This window comes from Salvelinus alpinus, chromosome 26, assembly GCF_045679555.1.
Source record: "Salvelinus alpinus chromosome 26, SLU_Salpinus.1, whole genome shotgun sequence".
Classification (NCBI taxonomy): Eukaryota; Metazoa; Chordata; class Actinopteri; order Salmoniformes; family Salmonidae; genus Salvelinus; species Salvelinus alpinus.
This window is the reverse complement of record NC_092111.1, coordinates 9957671-9984420: the sequence shown is the minus strand read 5'-3', so window position 1 is coordinate 9984420 and position 26750 is coordinate 9957671. Positions and strand designations below refer to the sequence as shown.

Sequence of the window (26750 nt, the reverse complement as noted above, 5' to 3'; positions counted from 1 at the left end):
ATTTGTGGCCAGGTCTGTCAATCTCATTCAGTCAATAGTAGCCATTTTGGTCAAACAGTGTGTTTGACCAGTGGGCTTTAGAGATATGAGGTGTCTCTAGGGATCAGTAGGATTAAAGCAAGAGGTGAGATAAGTAGGCTTTCTAGAAGTGAATGAGTGAAATGCCATTCAACCCATATGCAGCCCTGTCTTAAAGCACAGTCAAACAGCGAGGGCGATCAAACTTAACATCATACGCTTAACGCAATCACATGCCGAACACTATCAAGTAAACGATGTACTTACATCAATGTATCTCATTTAATGAAAGCCCCTACCCCACCACACTGGATGAACCGATCAGAGGAGAAAAGAGAGAGACAGATGGGTGGGCTTCTGGGGAGGTGGCAATGTAGGGAGGGGGGGGGGGGTCTCTGGTCAGTGTGCGTCAGTGTTTTCTAGGTCGATCCACTGATCGGTGTGTAGTGATAATCTGCTTCTCTGTGGAAGAGAGGTCTGTGGTCTACAGGATATAGTCTGTGGCAAAGCACTCTGAAATATTCTAGAGCATGTCTGCACTGGTACGGAAACTGTACTTCCTCTGTCTTGGGTATCAACACTTGTTTCATAGGAAACTACAGGTTAAACACAGCTTCTGCAACCCTGTGGCCCATTTTCTAGCCTGTGGCATGGATTCTTGGGTATTACCAATTGTTGTGTAGGAAATGACAGATTAAACAGCTTTAATCTGCATACCTGTAGGCTACTGCTGGTGTATTGGGATAAGGCATTATGCTCAGCCCAAATTCATAGTGTGTGAGACAAGGAGTTTTGATCTAGAATCAGGTCCCGCCTTTCAATGTAATCTCATTCATCATGATCTAAAACTGATCCTATATCAGCACTCATACTCTGAGAATTTCTTCTTAGAAATTCCTCAGGTCGAGCCTGTACCAAAGTGCAGGCAGGGGTTAGTGCTGAGCAAGGGTCCTTCTAATGAACAAGTCGGGCTAGTGTGTGCCTGAGTGGAAAGACTCTTGGCCATCAGCCTTGACTATGAATGGATATGTAGGTTACACGTGTGTGTAGTGGGCTGGGGGCAGAGAGGGAATAGCCAATGGAATTGAGCGAGGAAGCAGTCAATATCACGAGTGGATGGTTGTATAATCAATTGTCTGTATTGGTGCATATGTTATGAATTCACAGAATGACTGGGTAAAAAAGGATGTGTGTGAATGGGTGAGTAAATGACTCAGTGATTGGGCTTGTAGTGCTGGATATAGGTTCCAGTCTGGAACCTGTGTTCAAATCCCACCGCTGCCGCAAACGGTATGTGGTTGAGTGACTTTAAGATGAATCCCAACATGAGAAAGGTTTACACAGCTCAAAGTTTCCCTTGAATCATGCACTCTTTTCAGAATTATTCAGCTCTTTGTGAGCAAGGGAATGAGTGAATACGTGTAAGTGATAGAAGATAGGGGAGAGAAAAAATGGAGTCGAAGGTGAAAGCGATTAAGAGAGATAGGGGTAGAACATCAGAATGATAGAAGACGAGAGAGAGAGAGGGAATAAAAGAGAGTAAGGATTACTATATTGTTCAGTGGGTTTGTCCTATACTGTAGTAAACAGTGGTAATCCCACCTCCTGCTCCAGATCTTCACACTATCCCTCCTCACATCACTCACTCACGCACGCAAACACACACATGCACAAACACACACATGCGCAAACACAAATGGGGACACGCTCACACATAGAGCTTCACACCGACCCAACATCATACTGATTCACATACACAGATACTGAATACTTCATATACAAATAAGTAAAGCCACACATACACACACACACACACTGAATACTTTATATACAAATATGTAAAGGTACACATACACACACACTGTATACTTCATATACAAATATGTAAAGGCACACATACACACACACACACTGAATACTTCATATACAAATATGTAAAGGCACACATACACACACACACTGAATACTTCATATACAAATATGTAAAGGCACACATACATACACACACACTGAATACTTCATATACAAATAAGTAAAGGCACACAAACACACACACTGAATACTTCATATACAAATATGTAAAGGCACACATACACACACACACTGAATACTTCATATACAAATATGTAAAGGCACACATACACACACACTGAATACTTCATATACAAATAAGTAAAGGCACATATACACACACTCTTACACCTACCATTACAATAACAGCCATACTGTACAACAACACCTCACACACAATATGACCTAGTATTTAGGTCGCTATATCATTTACATTTAAGTCATTTAGCAGACGCTCTTATCTTAATGATTATCAGTAATTGCAAGTGGATTCTAATAGAAACAAGAGCGCAGAGTAACAGGATGTTGGTAGTTTAACAGCAAACCACGAGATGTGCTAGTTTACCAGAATAGAAAACAAACACAAACCGTTGCCATAGCAGACAAAAGTCTGGATTAAACCTACAGATAAGACCTCTCCCAAATGTCCTTTCTCACCCCCCCCCCCCCCCCCCCCCCCCTCTGCCTTTTCAAAATTAATTTGAGAGCAAAGGGACTTAAGTGGATTATCAGCATAGTCAGTCAGTGGTAGGCTAGGCAACTGAGGGGTTTAGTGGAGGACATTTTGGCTCTACTGTGGAGGACTCAGGGGTACTTCCTGGTTTGTGTTAGATTCTGGGAAACAGAAGCAGATGTAGTAGGAAGATGAACCACCAAAGGCTCCTGTGATGCACATCTTGTAAAATGTCAAGCTGCGGGATTTAGCTCTGATACAACGATTTGAAGTTGTCTCATAGGACAGGTTATACATCCATATCTGCATGCTTTTGAATCTCTCCCCTGAGTGGCAATGTCTAGTGTTTGATCAAGCGATGCAGACTGTAATTCAGCCATGACGCGTGATTACCTTGTGGACTGCACAAGATGGATACAGCGTGAATGTATCAGGGACGAAACCCAAAGCCTGCTCATAGTGTATTTTACTGTCTTACTGTGATTGAATAGAGACCCTAAAGTTGAGACGATACATTGCCACTTGTATGTATTAGGACCATATGGCACATAATGGCACAGATAGGCACATACAGTGCATTTGGAAAGCCATGATGTGCTCCAACTCCCCAACCGGCTCGGGAGGCGAAGGTCGAGTCATGCGTCCTCCGAAACATGAGCGGCCAAACCGCGCTTCTTAACACCCACCTGCATAACCTGGAAGCCAGCTGCACCAATGTGTTGGAGGAAACACCTTTCAACTGACGACAGAGGTCAGCCTGTTGGCGCCCGGCCCACCACAAGGAGTCGCTAGAGTGAGATGAGTCAAGTAAAGACCCCGGCCAAACTCTCCCCTAACCCGGACAACGCTGGGCCAATTGTGCGCCGCCCTGTGGGACTTCCAATCACGGCCGGTTGTGATACAGCCCAGGATCGAACCCGGGTCTGTAGTGACGCCTCTAGCACTGCGATGCAGTGCCTTAGAAATCTTTTCGACTCGGGAGGCCCACCATTTAAAAAAATATTTAATACATTTGCAAACATAAAAAAAAAAAAATGGTTATGCTTTGTCAGTCTGGGGTTTTGTGTGTAGATTGATGAGGGACAAAATTGAATCCATTTTAGAATAAGGCTGTAACGTAACAAAATGTGGGAAAAGTCAAGGGGTCTGAATACTTTCCAAATACACTGTACAAAGACATACTGCATAGTGTGTTTGTTTAAATCATTTTGTACGGCCTTATTCCATGTTCTATCTGTCTTGGGTGTCATTGTACACCGTGACATTTTCAAACCCATCCATAGCAACTACTTTTGGTCATGTAGTGTACAAGAGGCATGTAAACACATACACACACATATAAGGCGCATAGTTTAGTAGGTCTATCATTGACCAATTCTCCTCTCAGGACGTTCTCAGTACTTGCTGTGGTCCGTAGTCTCCCTGATCATCATGGCCCCTGGAGCCACAGGGCCACTGTCATGCGCTTTCCATAGAAACAACCATGTGAGGTCCCTCTCACTGCTGCCACTGTGGCACTGTACTCTCACAAGGCTCGCATTGTCCATGGAGGAGAGAAAGCGGGAGGGATGTGAAGAGAGTTTGGGAGAGAGAGATGAAAGGAGAGACAGAAACAGTGAAATAGAGGGTGGGTGTGGAGGGAGTAATAGAGGGAGGGTGTGGAGGGAGTAATAGAGGGAGGGTGTGGAGGGAGTAATACAGGGTGGGTGTGGAGGGAGTAATAGAGGGAGGGTGTGGAGGGAGTAATAGAGGGTGGGTGTGGTGGGAGTAATAGAGGGAGGGTGTGGAGGGAGTAATAGAGGGAGGGTGTGGTGGGAGTAATAGAGGGAGGGTGTGGAGGGAGTAATAGAGGGAGGGTGTGGAGGGAGTAATAGAGGGAGGGTGTGGAGGGAGTAATAGAGGGAGGGTGTGGAGGGAGTAATAGAGGGTGGGTGTGGAGGGAGTAATAGAGGGAGGGTGTGGAGGGAGTAGTGGAGGGAGTAATAGAGGGTGGGTGTGGAGGGAGTAATAGAGGGAGGGTGTGGAGGGAGTAATAGAGGGAGGGTGTGGAGGGAGTAATAGAGGGTGGGTGTGGAGGGAGTAATAGAGGGTGGGTGTGGAGGGAGTAATAGAGGGTGGGTGTGGAGGGAGTAATAGAGGGTGGGTGTGGAGGGAGTAATAGAGGGAGGGTGTGGAGGGAGTAATAGAGGGAGGGTGTGGAGGGAGTAATAGAGGGTGGGTGTGGAGGGAGTAATAGAGGGAGGGTGTGGAGGGAGTAATAGAGGGTGGGTGTGGAGGGAGTAATAGAGGGAGGGTGTGGAGGGAGTAATAGAGGGAGGGTGTGGAGGGAGTAATAGAGGGTGGGTGTGGAGGGAGTAATAGAGGGTGGGTGTGGAGGGAGTAATAGAGGGAGGGTGTGGAGGGAGTAATAGAGGGAGGGTGTGGAGGGAGTAATAGAGGGTGGGTGTGGAGGGAGTAATAGAGGGTGGGTGTGGAGGGAGTAATAGAGGGAGGGTGTGGAGGGAGTAATAGAGGGAGGGTGTGGTGGGAGTAATAGAGGGAGGGTGTGGAGGGAGTAATAGAGGGAGGGTGTGGTGGGAGTAATAGAGGGAGGGTGTGGAGGGAGTAATAGAGGGAGGGTGTGGTGGGAGTAATAGAGGGAGGGTGTGGAGGGAGTAATAGAGGGAGGGTGTGGAGGGAGTAATAGAGGGTGGGTGTGGTGGGAGTAATAGAGGGAGGGTGTGGAGGGAGTAATAGAGGGAGGGTGTGGTGGGAGTAATAGAGGGAGGGTGTGGAGGGAGTAATAGAGGGAGGGTGTGGTGGGAGTAATAGAGGGAGGGTGTGGAGGGAGTAATAGAGGGAGGGTGTGGTGGGAGTAATAGAGGGAGGGTGTGGAGGGAGTAATAGAGGGAGGGTGTGGTGGGAGTAATAGAGGGTGGGAATGGTAGAGGAAGAAAGCATGTTTGGGTGCCTTTTCATTATGCAGGAAATCATTAACTCATCACTTACTGTTAAATAGGGAGCTTGTAGCAGTCTTCAGGGAAACGAAGCAGCAGGAGGCAGGTGGGTAGAGGTGGTTACAGTCATTTACAAAATGGCGCTAATGTTCCAAAGTGACGTTGATCACTGTACGTATTTACAAAGTTCGGACTTCAAACTTCAATATTTAAAGGAAGAAGCCTTCAATCATGTTAACAAAAAAAATATTTACCATAAAAGACAAAGGTGGGGTGAACCTGGCACGAATGCAGCCTTTCCTGTTGAGATACCAAAACCGATCTGACAAGAAAATCACAAAATGGGTGTTTACTGTGAATCCACTTGGTCACTCCTTGGACCATACCTTTAATGTTGGGAAACATAAACATTTTCAACTGGGAAATGAAACACTCTCAAGTGGTGGGAATTTGGATAGTGCACTACCTATAGGAGACGCCTAGTAAAGTAGCCTAGTTTTAAAGCATAACCAATTGGTCCTGATTAGACAAAACCTTCCATTCTGGACCATGTCATACACACATCCTCCTGGCTGTTATACTGTGATCATTTTCATGTGGAATATACAAAGCTAGAGTGGAAAATATTTACGGAGCTATGCCCAATCATATAATTATGTCAGCCTTGCACTTCATTCTCTGTTTGCTTGTTTGATTGTGGCCCACACTCAAGTAGCTAACAGTGATATTGTGGGTTATCTGAGTGCATGAATTCCTATGTAATTGTGGCTTTAGCTTGTGGTGCACGTTGGACACCAGCTGACACCAGGAAGCCCACTTCACTGCCATACTCAAAGTTACTACGGCAGCATTGAGGCATTCACAGCCTAAAATGGTGGTTTGTGGGATTAGCTGACCCACACGGTGTATTAACCAACCTTTTTTCTATGTAAAATATGGACTAGTCAGGGATCGGTGTTCTGAGACTCTCTTTGTTTGTCTTGCAGTATGGACGGTCAGACAGCTACCGCGTGGCCACCACGACGGAGAAGGACGAGAAGGAGTCCCCCAAGAAGGCGGACTCCAAGGCAGACAAGAAGATCAAGGACATGGAGGAATTGAAGAAGGAAGTTCCCTTGGTATGTAGTGCATCATTCCTACTTCCTGTTTCCTGTCAGTGCACCGTGGCCTCGAGCAGTGTGTCCTGCGACCGGCACTGGTCCCTGGGATGTTGCTAACTGGTCCCTCAGATGGGTAGCTGAAACGAATTTAGATTCATCTAGAGTGTTAGTTTTAGCCTAAGGAGGAAGGACACTGGTATAATAACAGTTTGAGAAACACTATCCTAAAGAGCACCCACTGGGCACAGACATCAATTCAACGTCTATTCCACGTTGGTTCAATGTAATTTCATTGAAGTGACGTGGAAGCAACGTTGATGCAGCCTGTGTGTTCCCCGTGGGCAGTCTTTATGTATTCTGTTTGGGACAGCAACAAAGTTGTTAATAAATGACTTCTCAGATGTTTGGACAATGGATTTTGGCAGCCTGTATTCCTGAAAATCTATTTTATTGTTGGCAGTAAATTAATCTCATGGGTGTCAAGCAAAGGAAAATAGTTTTTTTCTTGTACGAATAGTAGTTTGTGGCGAGAGGCACTTCCAATATAAACTAATCCTGTTTGAAGAAGATTTACTCTGTTATGAGGCATAAGGCCAAACCATGAGAATATTAATATCCCTCTGAAACTCAGCCGGAAAATGTCTCCAGCGCTATTCACAATATATATTCGCGAGAATGTAGTTAAAACTAGAGATTTATTCAATGTTTCAACTTTTCTCTAATAGACGGAACACAAGATGTCCATCGAGGAGGTATGCCAGAAGTACTCTACCGACATAGTCCAGGTAAGTTCATCACCTCAAGACTTTTCCCAAAACCTGTGTTGGGGCTTTTAAAACGAAACATATTAGAACATTAATGGTAATATCAGTTGTCACACAAAATATCAGCCACAATATCAGCCTCCCTCCTCTCTCACCCCCCCGTCAGGGTCTGACCAACGCTAAGGCCGCTGAGTACCTGGCTCGTGACGGCCCCAACGCCCTCACACCTCCCCCCACCACCCCCGAGTGGATCAAGTTCTGTCGCCAGCTGTTCGGTGGCTTCTCCATCCTGCTGTGGACTGGCGCCATCCTCTGTTTCCTGGCCTACGCCATCCAGGCCGCCACCGAGGACGAGCCCGCAGGAGACAATGTGAGTGACAGACCCCCACAAAATGGCCACCATTATCACTTGGCAGGGGACAAAGGGATGCAAGGTTATAGATGGTCTTTTGGGTTCAGCTTAATGTAGTGTTTCCAAAATGTAGCATTAGGATTCAACTTGGGAGGTTGTGGCTGATTCTTACTTGGCACTAAAATATTTGGGGAACTCTATGACTTGGTGAACAAGGAAGTGTCTAGTGTTGAGATGAGTCAGAGTCCCGTGTGTTTCTTAGATCCAGCAATATGGTTCAACCAACTCTAAATGAATGGGAAGTATAGGCACCATCAAAAATGATAAATGGTTAAACAATATTTCTCTCTCTCCTTGCTCTCTCTCTCTCTCCAGTTGTACCTGGGTAATACTAAATGAGGCATTTGAATTTCCACGAATTTCATTGAATTTATCAATGATTTATTTCCTATCCTATATATTTTCCATGCATTCAAATTCAAATAATTCTGCATCCTGTGTACTATTTCAATCAAAATTCAAGAACTGAATTGGAATTGATCAGCCATTCTCAATTCAATTCTGAATTGACCCCAACCCTGCATGGCATGTGCCATTTTAGATCCAGCCATATAGTTCAACCAAACCTAAATGAATTAAAAAGCTAGGCACCATATTAACATGATCAAACAATGAAGTTATATTTCTCCCAGCAAACAGTGAACGTTCCTGCAACGTTAGGTAACGTTCCAATGGAGTCCCAATTTGGTTTTCAACTAACTTTAGCATGACAACATCCCATGAATGCTTTTAAAATGTCCTGGGAAAATGTTATTTGAAAAACATTAGTAGAAGGACATAATAGTTATAAGAACATTTGTATAAAATGTTCCAATACTGTTTGTTTTTTACATTGTTTGCTGCGTTCTCGCTCTCCAGTTGTACCTGGGTATCGTTCTCTCGGCTGTGGTCATCATCACCGGCTGTTTCTCCTACTTCCAGGAGGCAAAGAGCTCCAAAATCATGGAGTCCTTCAAGAACATGGTGCCCCAGGTAAACAAACCTCTTCTTAGACCTTAACACCCTATCCTATTGTCTCCTACATTCCGACATAAAAGACCGTAAAACAAATCAACTCCAAGTGATTTTAATTCTGGAAATCTGTTCCAAAATATTCCCACGTATAGAGATATGTGTGATCATATACCAATGTAAGCAAGAAATGATCATGTATTAGTCAAATGTTATAACTGTTTGGGCATCTTGCGGTCAATTTGGAGTCTACAAATTATTTGTAATTATGTTCCCAGACCATCCGCTCGAGAAAGAAACGGCCATGAATCTAGTTGATGATCCCTGACCGTAGGGCTCAGTGTCTGTAATACTAATTCCAATCCTATTAGTCTCATCATATGTGTTTTACAGATTATAATCCAAACTAGATGACAATGGGTGGGGTAGTTGTGGCACTGACTCAAAATAACCTGTGACCCTAATCCAAATGTTCCCCCTCAAAACACACATAGCCGACATTGTTTTGGCCATTGTAACCAGTGGTTAGTCTGTTCTATGTCTTTGTAAGTGAACATGAAGCATACGGTCTTTCAGTGGTGAGTTAATAGCCACTCAGACATCCGCTCAAATGTTCAGTCTCTATGTAGTCCATACGTACAGTCCATAGGTACACATTTTCTATCCAGACTCTTTCTATGGTCAGTGTCAATATTCAGTCAATGGTTAGTTGCTTACTTTACAGTGTACTACTATCTGCCTGTCTCAATGCAATTACATAGTTATAACATAAAACCCCATCATGACTAGTTTATGGTCAGTGATAGCGTGTAGTTGGTTTTACTGTTACCCCAGTGTTACACCTGTATGTATAGTCAGTTAATGGTTGGTTTATGGTTCCTACTTCACCATTGGGGTTTCCTCTGTCCACAGCAAGCGCTGGTGATCCGTGAGGGCGAGAAGATGCAGATCAACGCTGAGGAGGTGGTGGCTGGAGATCTGGTGGAGGTGAAGGGAGGAGATAGGATCCCCGCCGACCTCAGGATCGTCTCTGCTCACGGCTGCAAGGTAAACCTACACACACAGGCACACACACACACACACACAGCATATGTTTTACTATCCTTGTGGGGACCAAAAAATTGATTTGATTAAAAAATCACATTTAAAAAACCTAACCCTAATTCTAACCCTACCCCTAATTGTAAACCTAATCCCTAAGCTTAAAATAACCTTCGGAGAATGTTCCTTGTTTTTCTATCCTTGTGGGGACTTTTGAGGATTTCCTGTACCGTCAAGGATAGTAATACACACACACACACACACACACACACACACACACACACACACACACACACACACACACACACACACACACACACACACACACACACACACACACACACACATATATATATACATACATAGCTCACATTAAAATATAACACACACTCACGCAACTACATATTTTACATACAAGCTTTTTAAAATTGTAATCAAGTTCCCTGGATTTTGTCCTGCTCCAATAGGTGGATAACTCCTCCCTGACTGGTGAATCAGAACCCCAGAGCAGGTCACCTGACTGTACCCATGACAACCCCCTGGAGACCCGCAATGTCGCTTTCTTCTCCACCAACTGTGTTGAAGGTACGGTCGTCTTGGCAACTGCATCGTCCCCATCTCCCTCTTCCTCTTCCTGCTGGCCCATTTCCTTTTTCTCATCATCATCATCATCATCATCATCATCATCATCATCATCATCATTGTTGTCGTCTTAACCATCACTGCCCCATCACTCTACATGTCGTCTTTCCATTCCTGTGTTTTCTTTCTTCTTCTCTTTATCCACCTCTGAACGGGTTTAAGGTGGAAAATGCTGGCTGCCATAGCAACAAGGCACCCACCGTTTTAACAAGCACCCATCCCAGCGCCCACGCACACTCTGTCTCTCTCTCCTTCTTTCTTTCACCTCTCTCTTCCTCCCTCTTCTTTGAATTCCCTGGCTGCCCTTTTCCTTCCCATCTGTCCATATTGCTTCATCTTTGAGAACACTCCATCTGGTGTCAATATTAGCTTAGCGTCTCCCTATGGCTCAGTGGTCTAATGGTAGTGTCAACAGAGGAGGACACACATGGCGAAGGTCTAGATTCAGTCAGTTCAGCTTTAACCAGCGGTAAGCGACAACTGCATAGCATATATTTGTTTTTGTTTAGGCGACATCGGAGGCGTAACTGCGTTGGAGCGGTCGAAGCCACGATCGGCCTGTGTGTTATACCTGCCGCGGACATTGCCCATCAGATGCATTAGTAGAAATCCCATGCAGCCATGTTGCAATGTAATCCACACCTCAATTAGTCTCGTAGAAATACTTCTTGTTTTGTTTCATGATTTTTCAATTTGAGTGTCATTATTTCTATAGAGCCTACACTTTCTCTTTGGAAACTTCTAAAGCGAGTGGGATGGCTGTGGCTTCGTGACAATGACCACAAGAGCAGCCGCTCACCGATTTGACAGCTCCAACGCAGTTACACATCCAGCATTGCCTAAACAAAAAACGCTGATATGCTGTGCAATTGTCAGTTACGGCAGGTTAACGCTGATCTGATTGAATCTAGGCCTTAGTTGTCTGATGAAGCTAAGGCCAGGCACTGGTTACCTGTAGGCCCCAAATATACTAAAGAACTATGATTTACTTCATAGACTGTTATATGCCGCCCCCATGTGGTCAGAACAGTGTATGGCACCTGCACTGGTGGCAATAAGAAATACTTCAGTGGCATTTCAGTAAAGAGCACTTCAGCAGTTCAGTATTATAATTTTTTGAATGATTACTTTAGGGACATTTACTATAACGGAGTGATACAAAAAATTATTATTAAAAACATTTTATTTGCACTTTGAGTTTTTCCTCAAAGTGCTTTTCATTGTATGGGGGTAACTCATCATTTTACACATGGCACCACAAAAGGTATTCCAAATCTTTGACGATACACCAATATAACATGCAAGTAAAGTCATCTAACTTCCTTCTCTTCTCCTCACCGTCACCAGGCACGGCGCGTGGCATCGTGGTGTGCACCGGCGACCGTACCGTCATGGGCCGTATCGCCACCCTCACCTCCGGCCTGGAGTCGGGCAAGACCCCCATCGCCAAGGAGATCGAGCACTTCATCCACCTGATCACAGGCGTGGCCGTGTTCCTGGGCATCACCTTCTTCATCCTGGCCGTCTGCCTGGGCTACACCTGGCTGGAGGCCGTCATCTTCCTCATCGGCATCATCGTGGCCAACGTGCCCGAGGGCCTGCTGGCTACTGTCACTGTGAGGGGATATTTTGGTGGATTTGTTGTGTTGTGTGGTGTGGTGGACGGGGTTGCGATAGGAAGTTGGGGGGTAGTGAGGAGTGGACTGTGTGTTTGTGTGTGTATTCTTCTTTTTCCTCTGTGTCGGTGTCTTGTGTTGTACTTCTGTGTCTGTCTGTCTGTCTGTCTCTTACTCTGTGTGTTATATCTCTGTGCTAATATTTCCATGTGTTCCAGTATCGCTGTGCGGTTATCCGTCTGTCTGTAATAATAGAGGCGCTTGTATCAACGTGTCTTCTTTGATGGTTGTGGTGGTGTATCTCTCCACTATTAGTGTATCTCTCTTTCTCTCTCTCTCTCTCTCTCTCTCTCTCTCTCTCTCTCTCTCTCTCTCTCTCTCTCTCTCTCTCTCTCTCTCTCTCTCTCTCTCTCTCTCTCTCTCTCTCTCTCTCTCTCTCTCTCTCTCTCTCTCTCTCTCTCTCTCTCTCTCTTTCTCTCTCTCTCTCTCTCTCTCTCTCTCTCTCTCTCTCTCTCTCTCTCTCTCTCTCTCTCTCTGTCTCTCTCTCTCTCTCTCTCCACAGCCCTTTGATTTTTGTGTACCTGTATCTCTCTCTCTTTTTCTCTCTTCTTCCCTCTTTGTGTCTGTGTCTCTTTTTCAGGCTCTCTCTACGCCTGCGTCAGTCAGTGTCAGTGACTCCCCCTGGTCAGTTGTCTTCTATGACAACTGTTAAGAGAGACTGATAAATGCTAGGCTAATGTTAATGTAAATGCTGGGCTGTTGCCACTCTCGCTGCTTGGCTAGTAGCCTGTATGGCCCACGGTACGTTCCGCCATTTTGAAAGTCGCATGACTTTTTACTCTGTGCTTGGCTTTCCTTCTCTTTCTTTCTATCTTTCTGCGTTTCTCTTTCTGGGCTGTGAAATATACTGCAGTATTTGATTTAGCGCGAGTGCATTTTAATGTAGGGAACGGGGGGGTGGAATGGCGGGGGTTTGTACAACTCCACGTCTCAAGGGTAAGTGTGTAGTTATCTTGTATTGGATTGTCATGGGTTTCTTCTCTGCAGATGCAAGTAAGTTGTTGATTGGTTTGAGGGTCTAGTGTGTCTACACCTGGAGTTGTGCATCCCATGTTTTTACGTTCATGATTCGGTACTAATCTTTTCTCTCATTTTCTCCCATTCTCTATTTGTTGCTTTCTTTCAACCCCGTCTTCTTTTCGCAATCTCTGTTGCTTTCTCTGTCTCTCTCTTTTCTCTCTCCTTTCTCTGTCTCTCTTTTCTCTCTCCTTTCTCTGTCTCTCTCTTTTCTCTCTTGTCTCTCTCTTTTCTCTCTCCTTTCTCTGTCTCTCTCTTTTCTCTCTCCTTTCTCTGTCTCTCTCTTTTCTCTCTCTTTTCTCTGTCTCTCTCTTTTCTCTCTTGTCTCTCTCTTTTCTCTCTCCTTTCTCTGTCTCTCTCTTTTCTCTCTCTTTTCTCTCTCTTTTCTCTCTTTTCTCTCTCTTTTCTCTCTCCTTTCTCTGATTCTCTTTTCTCTCTCCTTTCTCTATCTCTCTTTTCTCTCCTTTCGCTGTCTCTCTCTTTTCTCTCTTTTCTCTCTCTTTTCTCTCTCCTTTCTCTGTCTCCCTCTTTTCTCTCTCGTTTCTCTGTCTCTCTCTTTTCTCTCTCATTTCTCTGTCTCTCTCTTTTCTCTCTCCTTTCTCTGTCTCTCTCTTTTCTCTCTCCTTTCTCTGTCTCTCTCTTCTCTCTTTTCTCTCTCTTTTCTCTCTCTTTTCTCTCCTTTCTCTGTCTCTCTCTTTTCTCTCTTGTCTCTCTTTTCTCTCTTTTCTCTCTCTTTTCTTTCTCCTTTCTCTGTCTCTCTCTTTTCTCTCTCCTTTCTCTGTCTCTCTCTTTTCTCTCTCCTTTCTCTGTCTCTCTCTTTTCTGTCTCTCTCTTTTCTCTCTCTTTTCTCTGTCTCTCTCTTTTCTCTCTTGTCTCTCTTTTCTCTCTCTTTTCTCTCTCTTTTCTCTCCTTTCTCTGTCTCTCTATTTTCTCTCTGTCTCTCTCTTTTCTCTCTCTTTTCTCTCTTTTCTCTCTCCTTTCTCTGTCTCTCTTTTCTCTCTCTTTTCTCTTTTTTCTCTCTCCTTTCTCTGTCTCTCTCTTTTCTCTCTCATTTCTCTGTCTCTCTCTTTTCTCTCTCTTTTCTCTCTTCTCTCTCTTTTCTCTCTCCTTTCTCTGTCTCTCTCTTTTCTCTCTCCTTTCTCTGTCTCTCTCTTTTCTCTCTCCTTTCTCTGTCTCTCTCTTTTCTCTCTCCTTTCTCTGTCTCTCTCTTTTCTCTCTCCTTTCTCTGTCTCTCTCTTTTCTCTCTCCTTTCTCTCCTTTCTGTCTCTCTCTCCTCTCTTTTCTCTCTTCTCTCTTTTCTCTCTCTTTTCTCTCTCTTTTCTCTCTCCTTTCTCTGTCTCTCTCTTTTCTCTCTCCTTTCTCTCTCCTTTCTCTGTCTCTCTCTTTTTTCTGTCTCTTCTTCTTCTCTCTCTCAGGTGTGTCTGACCCTGACCGCTAAGCGTATGGCTCGTAAGAACTGCCTGGTGAAGAACCTCGAGGCTGTGGAGACCCTGGGCTCCACCTCCACCATCTGCTCTGATAAGACAGGCACACTGACCCAGAACAGGATGACCGTGGCCCACATGTGGTTCGACAACCAGATCCACGAGGCCGACACCACGGAGGACCAATCTGGTAGGAGAGAGGGGTTTAAGTTCACTGAACTCGTTGTTTATGTTCTTCACTATATAACATCAAAGTCAATACATCTTAGGTATACATATTGTGAACACAGTTATTCATACGGTGGCACCCGTTTAGGTGATTTAGATAGTCTTGTAGTCTCTGGAATTAGATACAATTTTGCAAACCAGCGTAATGTGGTTTGCAGGCCTGATGTGGCACCCGAGCCAGAAGTTTCAGACCACTGTGTTAGGGAATAACTAGGCCGTCAAAGATTGGCCTTATGTTGTTTGTAACATCTTGTATCAAAGGATTAGCATTTTTTTAATGGTAGTACATGTATTCATGCAGGCCTTGATGAAGGCTTCAGGGCTGCCTGTGAGCACATGAATGCAACAACCATGTGTCTGTCACGAACAATTCTTCCTTCCTCTCTTCTCCCCAGGCGCCTCTTTCGACAAGAGCTCGGAGACGTGGTTGGCGCTGGCGCGCGTGGCGGCCCTGTGTAACCGGGCGCAGTTCAAAGCGGCTCAGGATCAGCTTCCAATCCTGAAGAGGGACGTGGCGGGCGACGCCTCCGAGTCCGCGCTGCTGAAATGTATCGAGCTGTCCTGCGGCAGCGTCAGACAGATGAGGGAGAAGAACAAGAAGGTGGCCGAGATCCCCTTCAACTCCACCAACAAGTACCAGGTGAGGGACCAATATGGGGAACAAGTGCGCACCCTGGATCCCTGGGGCTGTATGTAGCAAACGTCTCAGAGTAGGAGTGCTGATCTAGGATCAGGTTACACCTATCCATGTGATCTTATTCACTGTGTTATAAAAGGCAAAAGCGATCCTGAATCAGCTGGATACATACGGCCCTAGGTGTGGATGTGGGTTTGACCCTGGTCTCACCTGGGTCCGGGTTAGGGTTGAAGCTATGGTCAGGGAAAACAAGGGTGTTCTCAATCCTTATATAAACAGTTTGTATAAGGGCTTTGTATAAGAGGTTGAACACAGTGTATGTTTGTGCTCCCCCCTTGCCTCTCTCTCCCCAGCTCTCTGTGCATGAGACGGAGGACGAGACCGACAACCGCTACCTGCTGGTGATGAAGGGCGCGCCAGAGAGGATCCTGGACCGCTGCTCCACCATCTTGATCCAGGGCAAGGAGCAGCCCATGGACGAGGAGATGAAGGAGGCCTTCCAGAACGCCTACATGGAGCTGGGAGGACTGGGAGAGCGGGTACTCGGTGAGACAGGAGGGAGAGAGGGAGAGAGGGAGAGAGGACAGAGGAGGGTTGAGGGAGGGAGTCCTGGGTAAACAAGAGGGGGGGAGAGAGGTATAGAAAGTTCCAGGGCGCTTGCACGGAGCTGGGAGGACTAGGAGGGAGAGTACTCGGTAAGAGAGAGAGGGAGGGAGGGATGAGAAGAGGGAAGAGGGTAAGAAATGGGAACCTAAAGAGGCCTTTCAGAATGCATCCACTAATACTGACAATACTACCAATCTAATACTGTCACTCCCCAGGCTTCTGCCACCTGCTAATGCCTGAGGACCAGTACCCCAAGGGCTTTGCCTTCGACTGTGACGACGTCAACTTCACCACAGAGAACCTGTGCTTCGTGGGCCTCATGTCCATGATTGACCCTCCCCGTGCAGCCGTGCCCGACGCCGTGGGGAAATGTCGCTCCGCTGGCATCAAAGTCATCATGGTGACCGGTGATCATCCAATCACAGCCAAGGCTATCGCCAAGGGCGTGGGCATCATCTCCGAGGGCAACGAGACCGTGGAGGACATCGCCTCTCGCCTCAATATCCCTGTCAGCCAGGTCAATCCCAGGTAAGGAGAGAGAGAGTGTGTGTGTATGTGTGTGTGTGTGTGTGTGTGTGTGTGTGTGTGTGTGTGTGTGTGTGTGTGTGTGTGTGTGTGTGTGTGTGTGTGTGTGTGTGTGTGTGTGTGTGTGTGTGAGCATACTTTATCTATCTTGCTTTCACACATATATACAGTGAGTGTACACAACATTAGGAACACCTGCTCTTTCCATGACATAGACTGACCAGGTGAATCCAGGTGAAAGCTGTGCTCCCGTATTGATGTCACTTGTTAAATCCACTTCAATCAGTGTAGATTAAGGGGAGGAGACAGGTTAAAGAAGGATTTTTGCACCTTGTGACAATTGAGACATGAATTGTTTATGTGTGCCGTTCAGAGGGTGAATGGGCAAGACACAATATTTCAGTGACTTTGAACGGGGTATGGTAGTCGGTGCCAGGCTCTCCGGTTTGTGTCAAGAACTGCAACGCTGCTGGGTTTTTCACGCTCAACACTTTCCTGTGTGTATCGAGAATGACCCACCACCCAAAAGACATCCAGACAACTTGACACAACTGTGGGAAGCATTGGAGTCAACATGGGCCAGCATCCCTGTGGAACGCTTTTGACACCTTGTCGAGTCCATTACCAAATAAATTGACACTGTTCTGAGGGCAAAAGGTGGTGCAACTCAATATTAGGAAGGTGTTCCTAATGTTTTGTACACTCAGTGTACTTAACCAAGCACTCAGTCAGATAGTCAGTCAGTCACACCCAATTACTGGCATAAGCGTATGAACTAAAAACACTAACTTTCTGCAGCTCTGTGTGTGTCTGTCTCAGTGATACCAACCATACTCTCACTCACTGTCTTCCTGCGTGTGTGTGTTCCAGGGATGCCAAGGCGTGTGTGATCCACGGGACAGACCTGAAGGATCTGTCCCAGGATCAGATGGATGATATCCTGAGGAACCACACTGAGATTGTGTTCGCCAGGACCTCCCCCCAGCAGAAACTCATCATCGTGGAGGGCTGCCAGAGACAGGTGAGGCACACGCACGCACGCACGCACACGCACACGCACACACACACACAGAGAGACAGTCATGCAATGTGCACACACACATGCACACAAACAGACACGTCTGGCTTTCTTGACATGGAAGGACTTTAAAGTATAGAAATCTGAAGAAACAGATTCTCCACCACAGATTCTCATACAGTAGTAGATAGAATATGAAGTTTTAACAGTTTTCACTAACCTGTCTCTCAGGGTGCCATCGTGGCTGTGACTGGTGACGGTGTGAACGACTCTCCCGCCCTGAAGAAGGCTGACATCGGCGTCGCCATGGGGATCTCCGGCTCAGACGTGTCCAAGCAGGCCGCTGACATGATCCTGCTGGACGACAACTTCGCCTCCATCGTCACCGGAGTGGAAGAGGGTGAGAGAGAGGGAGAGGGAGGGAGGGAAGGAGTGAGGAAAGAAGGGAAGGAGGGAGGGAAGGAGTGAGGAAAGAAGGGAAGGAGGGAGGGAAAACGAGGGAAAGAAGCAGGGAGGAGAAAGGTAGGAGGGAAAGAGGTATACAGATGTAGGATCTTAATTTGATCACCCTGTTGCAGGAGAACTTTTCTGCAATGCAAGAAATGAAAAATGAAAAATGATTAGGTTTTTAAAAAGGCTTCTGAAGTTTGTAATTTCCACTTTGAAATTTCAGACTTGATTTTCCCTTTCGAGAAATGTATCAACCCCTACAAAAATGCCCATTAATTATAATCCACATAATAATTCACATTTCCTGTTGCTGCAGGATTACTTTCCTGCTGTAGCAAATTGGCTCAAATTAAGATCCCACATCTGTTAGGAGGATGAAAATGAAGGAGAGAAAGGGGGTGGTATGAATGACAGGTAGGATGAAGAGAGTGAAAAAGGTCAGCGAGAGTAAAGAAGGAGAAAAGAAAAGAGAGGTCATGGAATATTTAGAGACAAAAGAAAAGTGCTGTTTAGAAAGGTAACCTATCTGTAATATGAGCCTATTGTATGAAAATAAGATATATAATGATGTCGTCCTGGGCTAGCCTATACAAGCTTTTTCTCTTGTTTCCCTCCAGGCCGTCTGATCTTTGACAACCTGAAGAAGTCCATTGCCTACACCCTGACCAGTAACATCCCTGAGATCACCCCCTTTCTCTTCTTCATCCTGGTCAACATCCCACTGCCTCTAGGGACCATCACCATCCTCTGTATTGACCTGGGAACCGACATGGTGACATACAGACACACACCCACACATGCATGGCACATGCACACACACACAGGCAAATTGTAGTTTGTTCAAATTTATACAATTTCAAATCAAGTCAAATTGTATTTGTCACATGCGCAGAATACAAAAGGTGTAGACCTTACAGTGAAATTCTTACTTACAAGCTCTTAACCAACAATGCCGTTTTAAGAAAATACCCCCCAAAAAGTAAGAGACAAGAAAAACAAATAATTTATTAAAGAGCAGCAGTAAATTACAATAGCGGGGCTATATACAGGGGGTACCGGTACTGAGTCAATGTCCAGGGGCACCGGTGTCGAGGTAGTTAAGGTAATATGTACATGTACTGTAGGTATAGTTATTAAAGTGACTATGCATAGATAATAAACAGAGAGTAGCAGCAGCGTAGAAGAGCAGGGGGGGGGGGGGGGGGGAATGCAAATAATCTGGGTAGCCATTTGATTAGATGTTCAGGAGTCTTGTGGTTTGGGGGTAAAAGCTGTTTAGAAGCCTCTTGGACCTAGACTTGGCGCTCCGGTACTGCTAGGGTGGCTGGAGTCTTTGACAATTTTTAGGGCCTTCCTCTGACACCGCCTGGTATAGAGGTCCTGGATGGCAGGAAGCTTGGCCCCGGTGATGTACTGAGCCGTACGCACTACCCTCTGTAGTGCCTTGCGGTTGGAGACCGAGCAGTTGCCATACCAGACAGTGATGCAACCCGTCAGGATGCTCTCGATGGTGCAGCTGTAAAACATTTTCAGGATCTGAGGACCCATGCCAAATCTTTTCAGTCTCCTGAGGGGGAATAGGTTTTGTCGTGCCCTCTTCACAACTGTCTTGGTGTGCTTGGACCATGTTAGTTTGTTTGTGATGTGGACGCCAAGGAACTTGAGGCTCTCAAACTGCTCCACTACAGCCCTGTCGATGAGAATGCTCGGTCCTCCTTTTCCTGTAGTCCACAATCATCTCCTTTGTCTTGATCACGTTGAGGGAGAGGTTGTTGTCCTTCCACCACACGGTCCGGTCTCTGACCTCCTCTCTATAGGCTGTCTCATTGTTGTCGGTGATCAGGCTGTTGTGTCATAGGCAAACTTTAATGATGGTGTTGGAGTCGTGCCTGGCCGTGCAGTCATGAGTGAACAGGGAGCACAGGAGGGGACTCTTCACGCACCCCTGAGGGGCCCCCGTGTTGAGGATCAGCGTGGCGGATGTGTTGTTACCCACCCTTACCACCTGGAGGCAGCCCGTCAGGAAGTCCAGGATCCAGTTGCAGAGGGAGGTGTTTAGTCCCAGGGTCCTTAGCTTAGTGATGAGCTTTGAGGGCACTATGGTATTGAACGGTGAGCTGTAGTCAATGAATAACATTCTCACATACTGTAGGTTTTCCTTTTGTCCAGGTGTGAAAGGGCATTGTGGAGTGCAATAGAGATTGCATCATCTGTGGATCTGTTGGGGCGGTATGCAAATTGGAGTGGGTCTAGGGTTTCTGGGATAATGGTGTTGATGTGAGCCATGACCAGACTTTCAAAGCATTTCATGGCAACAGATGGGAGTGCTACGGGTCAGTAGTCATTTAGGCAGGTTACCTTAGTGTTATTGGGCACAGGGACTATGGTGGTCTGCTTGAAACATGTTGGTATTACAGACTCAGACAGGGAGAGGTTGAACATGTCAGTGTAGACACTTTCCAGTTGTCCTGGTAATCCGTCTGGCCTTGCAGCCTTGTGAATGTTGACCTGTTTAAAGATCTTACTCACATCGGCTGCAGAGAGCGTGATCACACAGTTGCCCGGAACAACTGATGCTCTCATGCATGTTTCAGTGTTGCTTGCCTCGAAGCGAGCACAGAAGTTATTTAGCTCATCTGGTAGGCTCGTGTCACTGGGCAGCTCTCAGCTGTGCTTCCCTTTGTAGTCTGTAATAGTTTGCAAGCCCTGCCACATCCAACGTGCGTTGGAGCCGGTGTAGCATGATTCGATCTTAGTCCTGTATTGAAGCTTTGCCTGTTTGATGGTTCATCTGAGGGCATAGCGCGATTTCTTATAAGCTTCTGGGTTAGAGTCCTGCTCCTTGAAAGCAGCAGCTCTACCCTTTAGCTCAGTGTGAATGTTGCCTGTAATCCATGGCTTCTGGTTGGGGTATGTACGTAATTTGAATCGAAGGTCAGTAATCTCATCCAAGTGTGTGCTTTGGTCTGTTGTCCTTTGCACCACAAAGAGAGTCAGTCTATTGGAATGTGTATTGACATCCTCCGTCTTCTCCTAACCCTACTGTATGCCTACAGGTGCCAGCTATCTCCCTTGCCTACGAGGCAGCAGAGAGTGACATTATGAAGAGACAGCCCAGAAACCCAGCCAGGGACAAACTGGTGAATGAGAGGCTGATCAGTATCGCCTACGGACAGATTGGTGGGTTTTTAAAAGTCTATCTCTGTGTTCACATCGTTAGTCTGCGATGGATTGACTCCCGGCCTAATTCTAATTCTAGTTCCATAGGCAGAGTAGATCAAGCTAACACATCTTCCTCCCTCTGTCTCTGTAGGGATGATCCAGGCTCTGGGAGGGTTCTTCTCCTACTTTGTGATCCTGGCAGAGAATGGTTTCCTTCCCTCTTTATTGGTGGGCATCAGGCTAAACTGGGACGACCGCTCCAACAACGACCTAGAGGACAGCTACGGACAGCAATGGGTACGCTGCCCACCTTTCTCTCTTTTTTTTCTCCCTCCATTTTCTTTTTTCTTCTCCTTTTTTCTTTTTCTTTTTTTACTCTTTTTCTTTCTTTCTCTCGTCTTTACTCACTCTAACTTTTGTACCCCTCTGTCATCTTATTTTCTTTCATCCAGTCCTCATTAGTCTCATTAAATGAATTGCCCTCTTAGTCATCACCACAGCTTTCCGCTTAGTCATCACAACAACTTTCCACTTAATCATCACCACAACGTTCCACTTAGTTACCTCTACTCTCGTTCGCTCTTTAACCCTCCCTCCTTGTGATTTCCTCTCCCTCGCATGCCAGACCTATGAACAGAGGAAGATAGTGGAGTACACCTGTCACACAGCCTTCTTCGTCAGTATTGTGGTGGTACAGTGGGCTGACGTCATCATCTGCAAGACCAGGCGCAACTCTGTCTTCCAGCAGGGCATGAGGTCAGAACCTTTTATATTTCCACCTGTCCTCTAATGACACAGACTTTGGCATGATTAAAAAGCAGACCTCTTCTTTTCCCTATTCAGATTTTGTAGGGTTGTGAAGCCCCTCTACTTTTTGTCTCTCATAGCTAGGATAAATGTTGAGATTCATTATTTGTTTGTTTACAGGAATAAGATCCTGATCTTTGGGCTGTTTGAGGAGACGGCCCTGGCTGCTTTCCTGTCCTACACCCCAGGCATGGACGTGGCTCTCAGGATGTACCCTCTCAAGTGAGTACTCCAGCCTCTGTTCTCATTCACACAGAGCAACAGCACCCTCTACTGAGTGATGTTTATATGACAGTAAAGTACCACTGGAGACTATTTCAATCCATTAATGGGGAAATGATTTCCTCTTTAAGGAGAATTATTCCCTCAACTGAATGGGCCTCTGGCTTTTTCTTCCTTTTTCTCTCCACCCGTCTTTCTCTGTCTCAGGCCCAGCTGGTGGTTCTGTGCGTTCCCGTACAGTTTCCTCATCTTTGTTTACGATGAGATCCGAAAACTCATCCTGCGCCGAAACCCCGGAGGTACTAGTTTCTCACAAACACACTTACTGTACTCACTATAGACTTGTGTATGACGTACTACAGTACCCATAATAACATTTACTATGATAGAACTGGGTATCTTTCACAGAGCATTGTGGGTACTGTTGTACATCATGCTACAAAATTGAAAAAAACAAGAAAATGCTGCTGTCGGGTTTGCTTAATATAAGGAATTTTAAATTATTCATCCTTTTATACTTCTCTTTTGATACTTAAGTATGTTTTAGCAATTATATTTACATTTGGTACTTATGTATATTTAAAAGCAAATACTTTTAGGGTAGTATTTTACTGGGTGACTTTCACTTTTACTTGAGTCATTTTCTATTATGGTATCTTTACTTTTACTCAAGTATGACAATTGTTAACTTTTTACACCACTGCCCCTGATACAAATGTTTGCTGTTTCAATTCGAAATAATTCCTCTCCCTTTTTCTCTCTATTCCCTTCATTTTCTCCTTCCTTTCTCTTTAGGCTGGGTGGAAAAGGAGACATACTATTAAATTATCAAACCATTCTTTACTTCTCACCCCCTTACCTCCCCCTCTTTTTCTCCTCCCTACCTCCACCCGTCCCTCTAATCACATACAAACCATACAAGAAACCACATCTGAAAACTCCTCCATTCCTCATCCCGTATTTTCATCCAACATCGCCTTGAGGACAGGAGGACCAACCACAGAGAAGGAGAGGAACAGGACGATCACGCCAGATCCCTGTGCCACTCTTCGTCTCTGCCTTTTTATCTGCCAAAAGACTACAGCATAGTCAACACTGCCAATACTCTTCGAATGTTTACTATACTGTTATGACACTGTTTATGAATGTGCTAATACACTGTCATGTACAAAATACCGGTATCGCTCTCCTCTATCGACAACAAAATGGCAGCTGCATCTAGATTCCACGGCGAGTGGTGTGGCGTCGTTGTCACCTGTTCCACCCCGCCCTCCTCTCGACACGCTCCCTCCCTCCACCAATCTTCTACTTAACACGGCCCTCAAGCCACTCCCACCACTCCCTGGCCCAATGGTTACAACAGAAAGATCCCACCGCTGACACCAGTAAATGTGGAATAATCACCCACGGCCTCTACAGGGGTAAAACAAATCCCCATCCTTCCTGCTCGTGTTCCTCTCCCTCCTCCTCCTGTTTTTCTGACAATGTTGTTGTTGTTTTCTAAACAATTGTTCGTAACATTACTGTGCGTTTTTTAATGTTAGGAGTGGGTCTGAGAACTGCTCGTCTGTCCGTCCCTGTTTATATCCGTCTGTTGGTGAGCACCGTGCGACTTCCCCTGTCCTTGTAAACTTCCCCCCAACTCACCCCTGCTAATAAAATACAGCAATCTTTCTGTGTCCTAAGAAAAAGAGATTTCTCTCCCATGTTGTTATTTAAATAAGTGAACAATGGAATAAGACACTGTACCTTACATGCGAAACAGCAGCAAGAAATGAAATAAAATATAAGGATCTCTCTTTTTTCCCCAGTTTGGCCTCAGTTTGTTTTTGTGTGTGGGGTTTGGCAGAGAAAGACAAGACTATAGATACATTTTTCACACTATCAACACTCCTGATACCACTTTAAGGCGGAGAGAATGTCTCGAGTTACATACCAGCGGGATTGAAGGGTTGTCTGGTCTGCAATGAGGTGTGTTGGGAGCGCCGAAAGTGAGAGGATCATCACTTCTTACTACACTTATTTTCACACCGCACACAATTATTCTGCTCTACCTACTCACTCATCATGGTTGGGAAAATAATAATACTTATAAAAAAAATGTTTTAAAGGCACACTAAAAAGAACGGGAAAATGAAATCATGGAAACATGCTAATGAATAATCAGGGTAAAGTAACATTTCATAGGTACCCATTCACCACCTCAGTGGAATACATACGGGCGATAATGATGACGCTCACATCCTCTCTGTACACCACCAGGCTCTCACATTGCTGTACATCCATTATTGTTTCCCCTCCCATTTAGATCCTGCTGCACTGTAGCTAGTAGTCCTAAAAAAACAGAAACATATACACTGGTGGAAAAAGTACCCAATTATCATACTTGAGTAAAAGCAAAGATACCTTACAGTTTTTTTGCGATTGCTCACATACTTTTTGCGGAATTTGTCTCATTGTGTCAAAACTCTACGCACGAGCCAAATAAGACAACACTTTGAGATAAACATCTCACTTCTATGGCAAAATGAAACTCTGCAATCAAAACCTAACAATCCTTTTTCAAAATGGCATTTTTTTGCATCAAAATGATACACACATGCACCATTTGAATGACTCTTTCAAAGCAGCAACAAAACACTGCGGTCTTTAGTACTTTGTATACCTTTTCAATTTTATCATACAGGCTTCTGTGAAAGATTGTTCCAGTACAGTACATCTACTCACAATTCAATGTGAAAGATTGTTCCAGTACAGTACATCTACTCACAATTCAATGTGAAAGATTGTTCCAGTACAGTACATCTACTCACAATTCAATGTGAAAGATTGTTCCAGTACAGTACATCTACTCACAATTCAATGTGAAAGATTGTTCCAGTACAGTACATCTACTCACATTTCAAGGGGGGCAAAAATAGAAAGGCTTCATAAAAAAATATATGCAGCCTATTTTTTTGCCATTGCAGGTTATTACAACAAAAAAACACAAAGAAAAGTAGATTTACAGTAATCGATACAATATGTTACTGTAAACTCATGGAAGATGGAAAAATATGAAAATGGAAAAACTCATGAAAAAACTCATGAAAAATAATTACAGCCAATCACAATGCCAAGCTCTATACACCAATTGGCAACACCCACGTATCTCAGATGAGATCAGGGCCACATTGGTTGACCATGTGCTCAACCTTGGATTGAGTATGAGGGAGGCTGGGCAGAGAGTTCAGCCCAACCTGAGCCGCTACACGGTTGCATTTATCATCCGTACATTCAGAAATGAGAACCGGTAAGTTGCCTACCATCTAAACTATGTTCTTTATGTACAGTGGCAAGAAAAGGTATGTGAACCCTTTGGAAATACCTGGAATTCTGCATTTAATTGGTCATAAAATTTTATCTGATCTTCATCGAGGTCAAAATAGACAAACAGTCTGCCAAAACTAATAACACAAACAATTATATGTTTTCATGTCTTTATTGAACATACCATGTAAACATTCACAGTGAAGGGTGGGGAAAGTATGTGAACCCTTGGATTTAATAACAGGTTGACCCTCCTTTGGCAGCAATAACCTCAACCAAAAGTTTTCTGTAGTTGCAGATCAGACCTGCACAACAATCAGGAGGAATTTTGGACCATTCCTCTTTACAAAACTGTTTCAGTTCAGCAATATTATTAGGATGTCTGGTGTGAACTGCTCTCTTGAGGTCATGGCACAGAATCTCAATCGGGTTGAGGTCAGGACTCTGACTGGGCCAGTCCACAAGGTGTATTTTCTTCTGTTGAAGCCATTCTGTTGTTGATTTACTTCTGTGTTTTGGGTCGTTGTCCTGTTGCATCACCCAACTTCTCTTAATCTTCAATTGGCGGACAGATAGCCTGATGTTGGTGTGCTGTGCCTTTTTCTCCACACATAGTGTTATTTGTTCCTTCCAAACAGCTCAACTGTAGTTTCATCTGTCCACAGAATATTTTGCCAGTAGCGCTGTGGAACATCCAGGTGCACTTTTGCAAACTTCAGACGTGCAGCAATGTTTTTTTGGGCAGCAGTGGCTTCTTCCGTGGTGTCCTCCCATGAACACCATTCTTGTTTAGAGTTGTACGTATCATAGACTCGTCAACAGAGATAGCATGTTAGCATGTTCCAGCATGAGTTAGCATGTTCCAGAGTCTTTAGCTGACACTCAGTCATCTTTGCAGGACAACCACTCCTAGGGAGAGTAGCAACAGTGCTGAACTTTCTCCATCTATGGACAATTTGTCTTACCGTGGACTGATGAACATCAAGGCTTTTAGAGATCATTGTTTAACCCTTTACAGCTTTATTCAAGTCAACAATTCTTCATCTTAGGTCTTCTGAGATCTCTTTGTTCGAGGCATGGCTCACATCAGGCAATGCTTCTTGTGAATAGCAAACTCAAATTTTGTGAGTTTTTTATAGGGCAAGGCAGCTCTAACCAACATACTTTTTCCAACCTACACTGTGAATGTTTAAATGATGTATTCAATATAGACAAGAAAAATACAATAATTTGTGTGTTATTAGTTTAAGCACACTATGTTTGTCTATTAGATGAAGATCA

At 45.0% G+C, this 26750-nt stretch overlaps 1 protein-coding gene across 3 annotated transcripts in view; it reads left to right on the top strand.

Moving 5' to 3' along the window:
- The window catches only part of LOC139554621 (sodium/potassium-transporting ATPase subunit alpha-3), a 30825-nt gene extending 6855 nt beyond the window's left edge, over positions 1-23970 (top strand). For all 3 annotated transcript variants that reach the window (XM_071367578.1, XM_071367581.1, XM_071367579.1), the window contains 20 exons: positions 6465-6596; positions 7304-7363; positions 7509-7712; positions 8613-8726; positions 9618-9752; positions 10214-10331; positions 11736-12004; positions 14497-14695; positions 15129-15373; positions 15724-15916; positions 16192-16504; positions 17372-17522; positions 17751-17919; positions 18587-18741; positions 21026-21149; positions 21283-21428; positions 21757-21887; positions 22059-22160; positions 22368-22459; positions 22956-23970. In XM_071367578.1, coding sequence (XP_071223679.1) covers positions 6465-6596; positions 7304-7363; positions 7509-7712; positions 8613-8726; positions 9618-9752; positions 10214-10331; positions 11736-12004; positions 14497-14695; positions 15129-15373; positions 15724-15916; positions 16192-16504; positions 17372-17522; positions 17751-17919; positions 18587-18741; positions 21026-21149; positions 21283-21428; positions 21757-21887; positions 22059-22160; positions 22368-22459; positions 22956-22984 — 3081 coding nt within the window. In that variant the 3' untranslated portion in view covers positions 22985-23970. The remainder of the gene's footprint in view (positions 1-6464; positions 6597-7303; positions 7364-7508; positions 7713-8612; positions 8727-9617; positions 9753-10213; positions 10332-11735; positions 12005-14496; positions 14696-15128; positions 15374-15723; positions 15917-16191; positions 16505-17371; positions 17523-17750; positions 17920-18586; positions 18742-21025; positions 21150-21282; positions 21429-21756; positions 21888-22058; positions 22161-22367; positions 22460-22955) is intronic.
- Positions 23971-26750: the final 2780 nt, after the last annotated feature.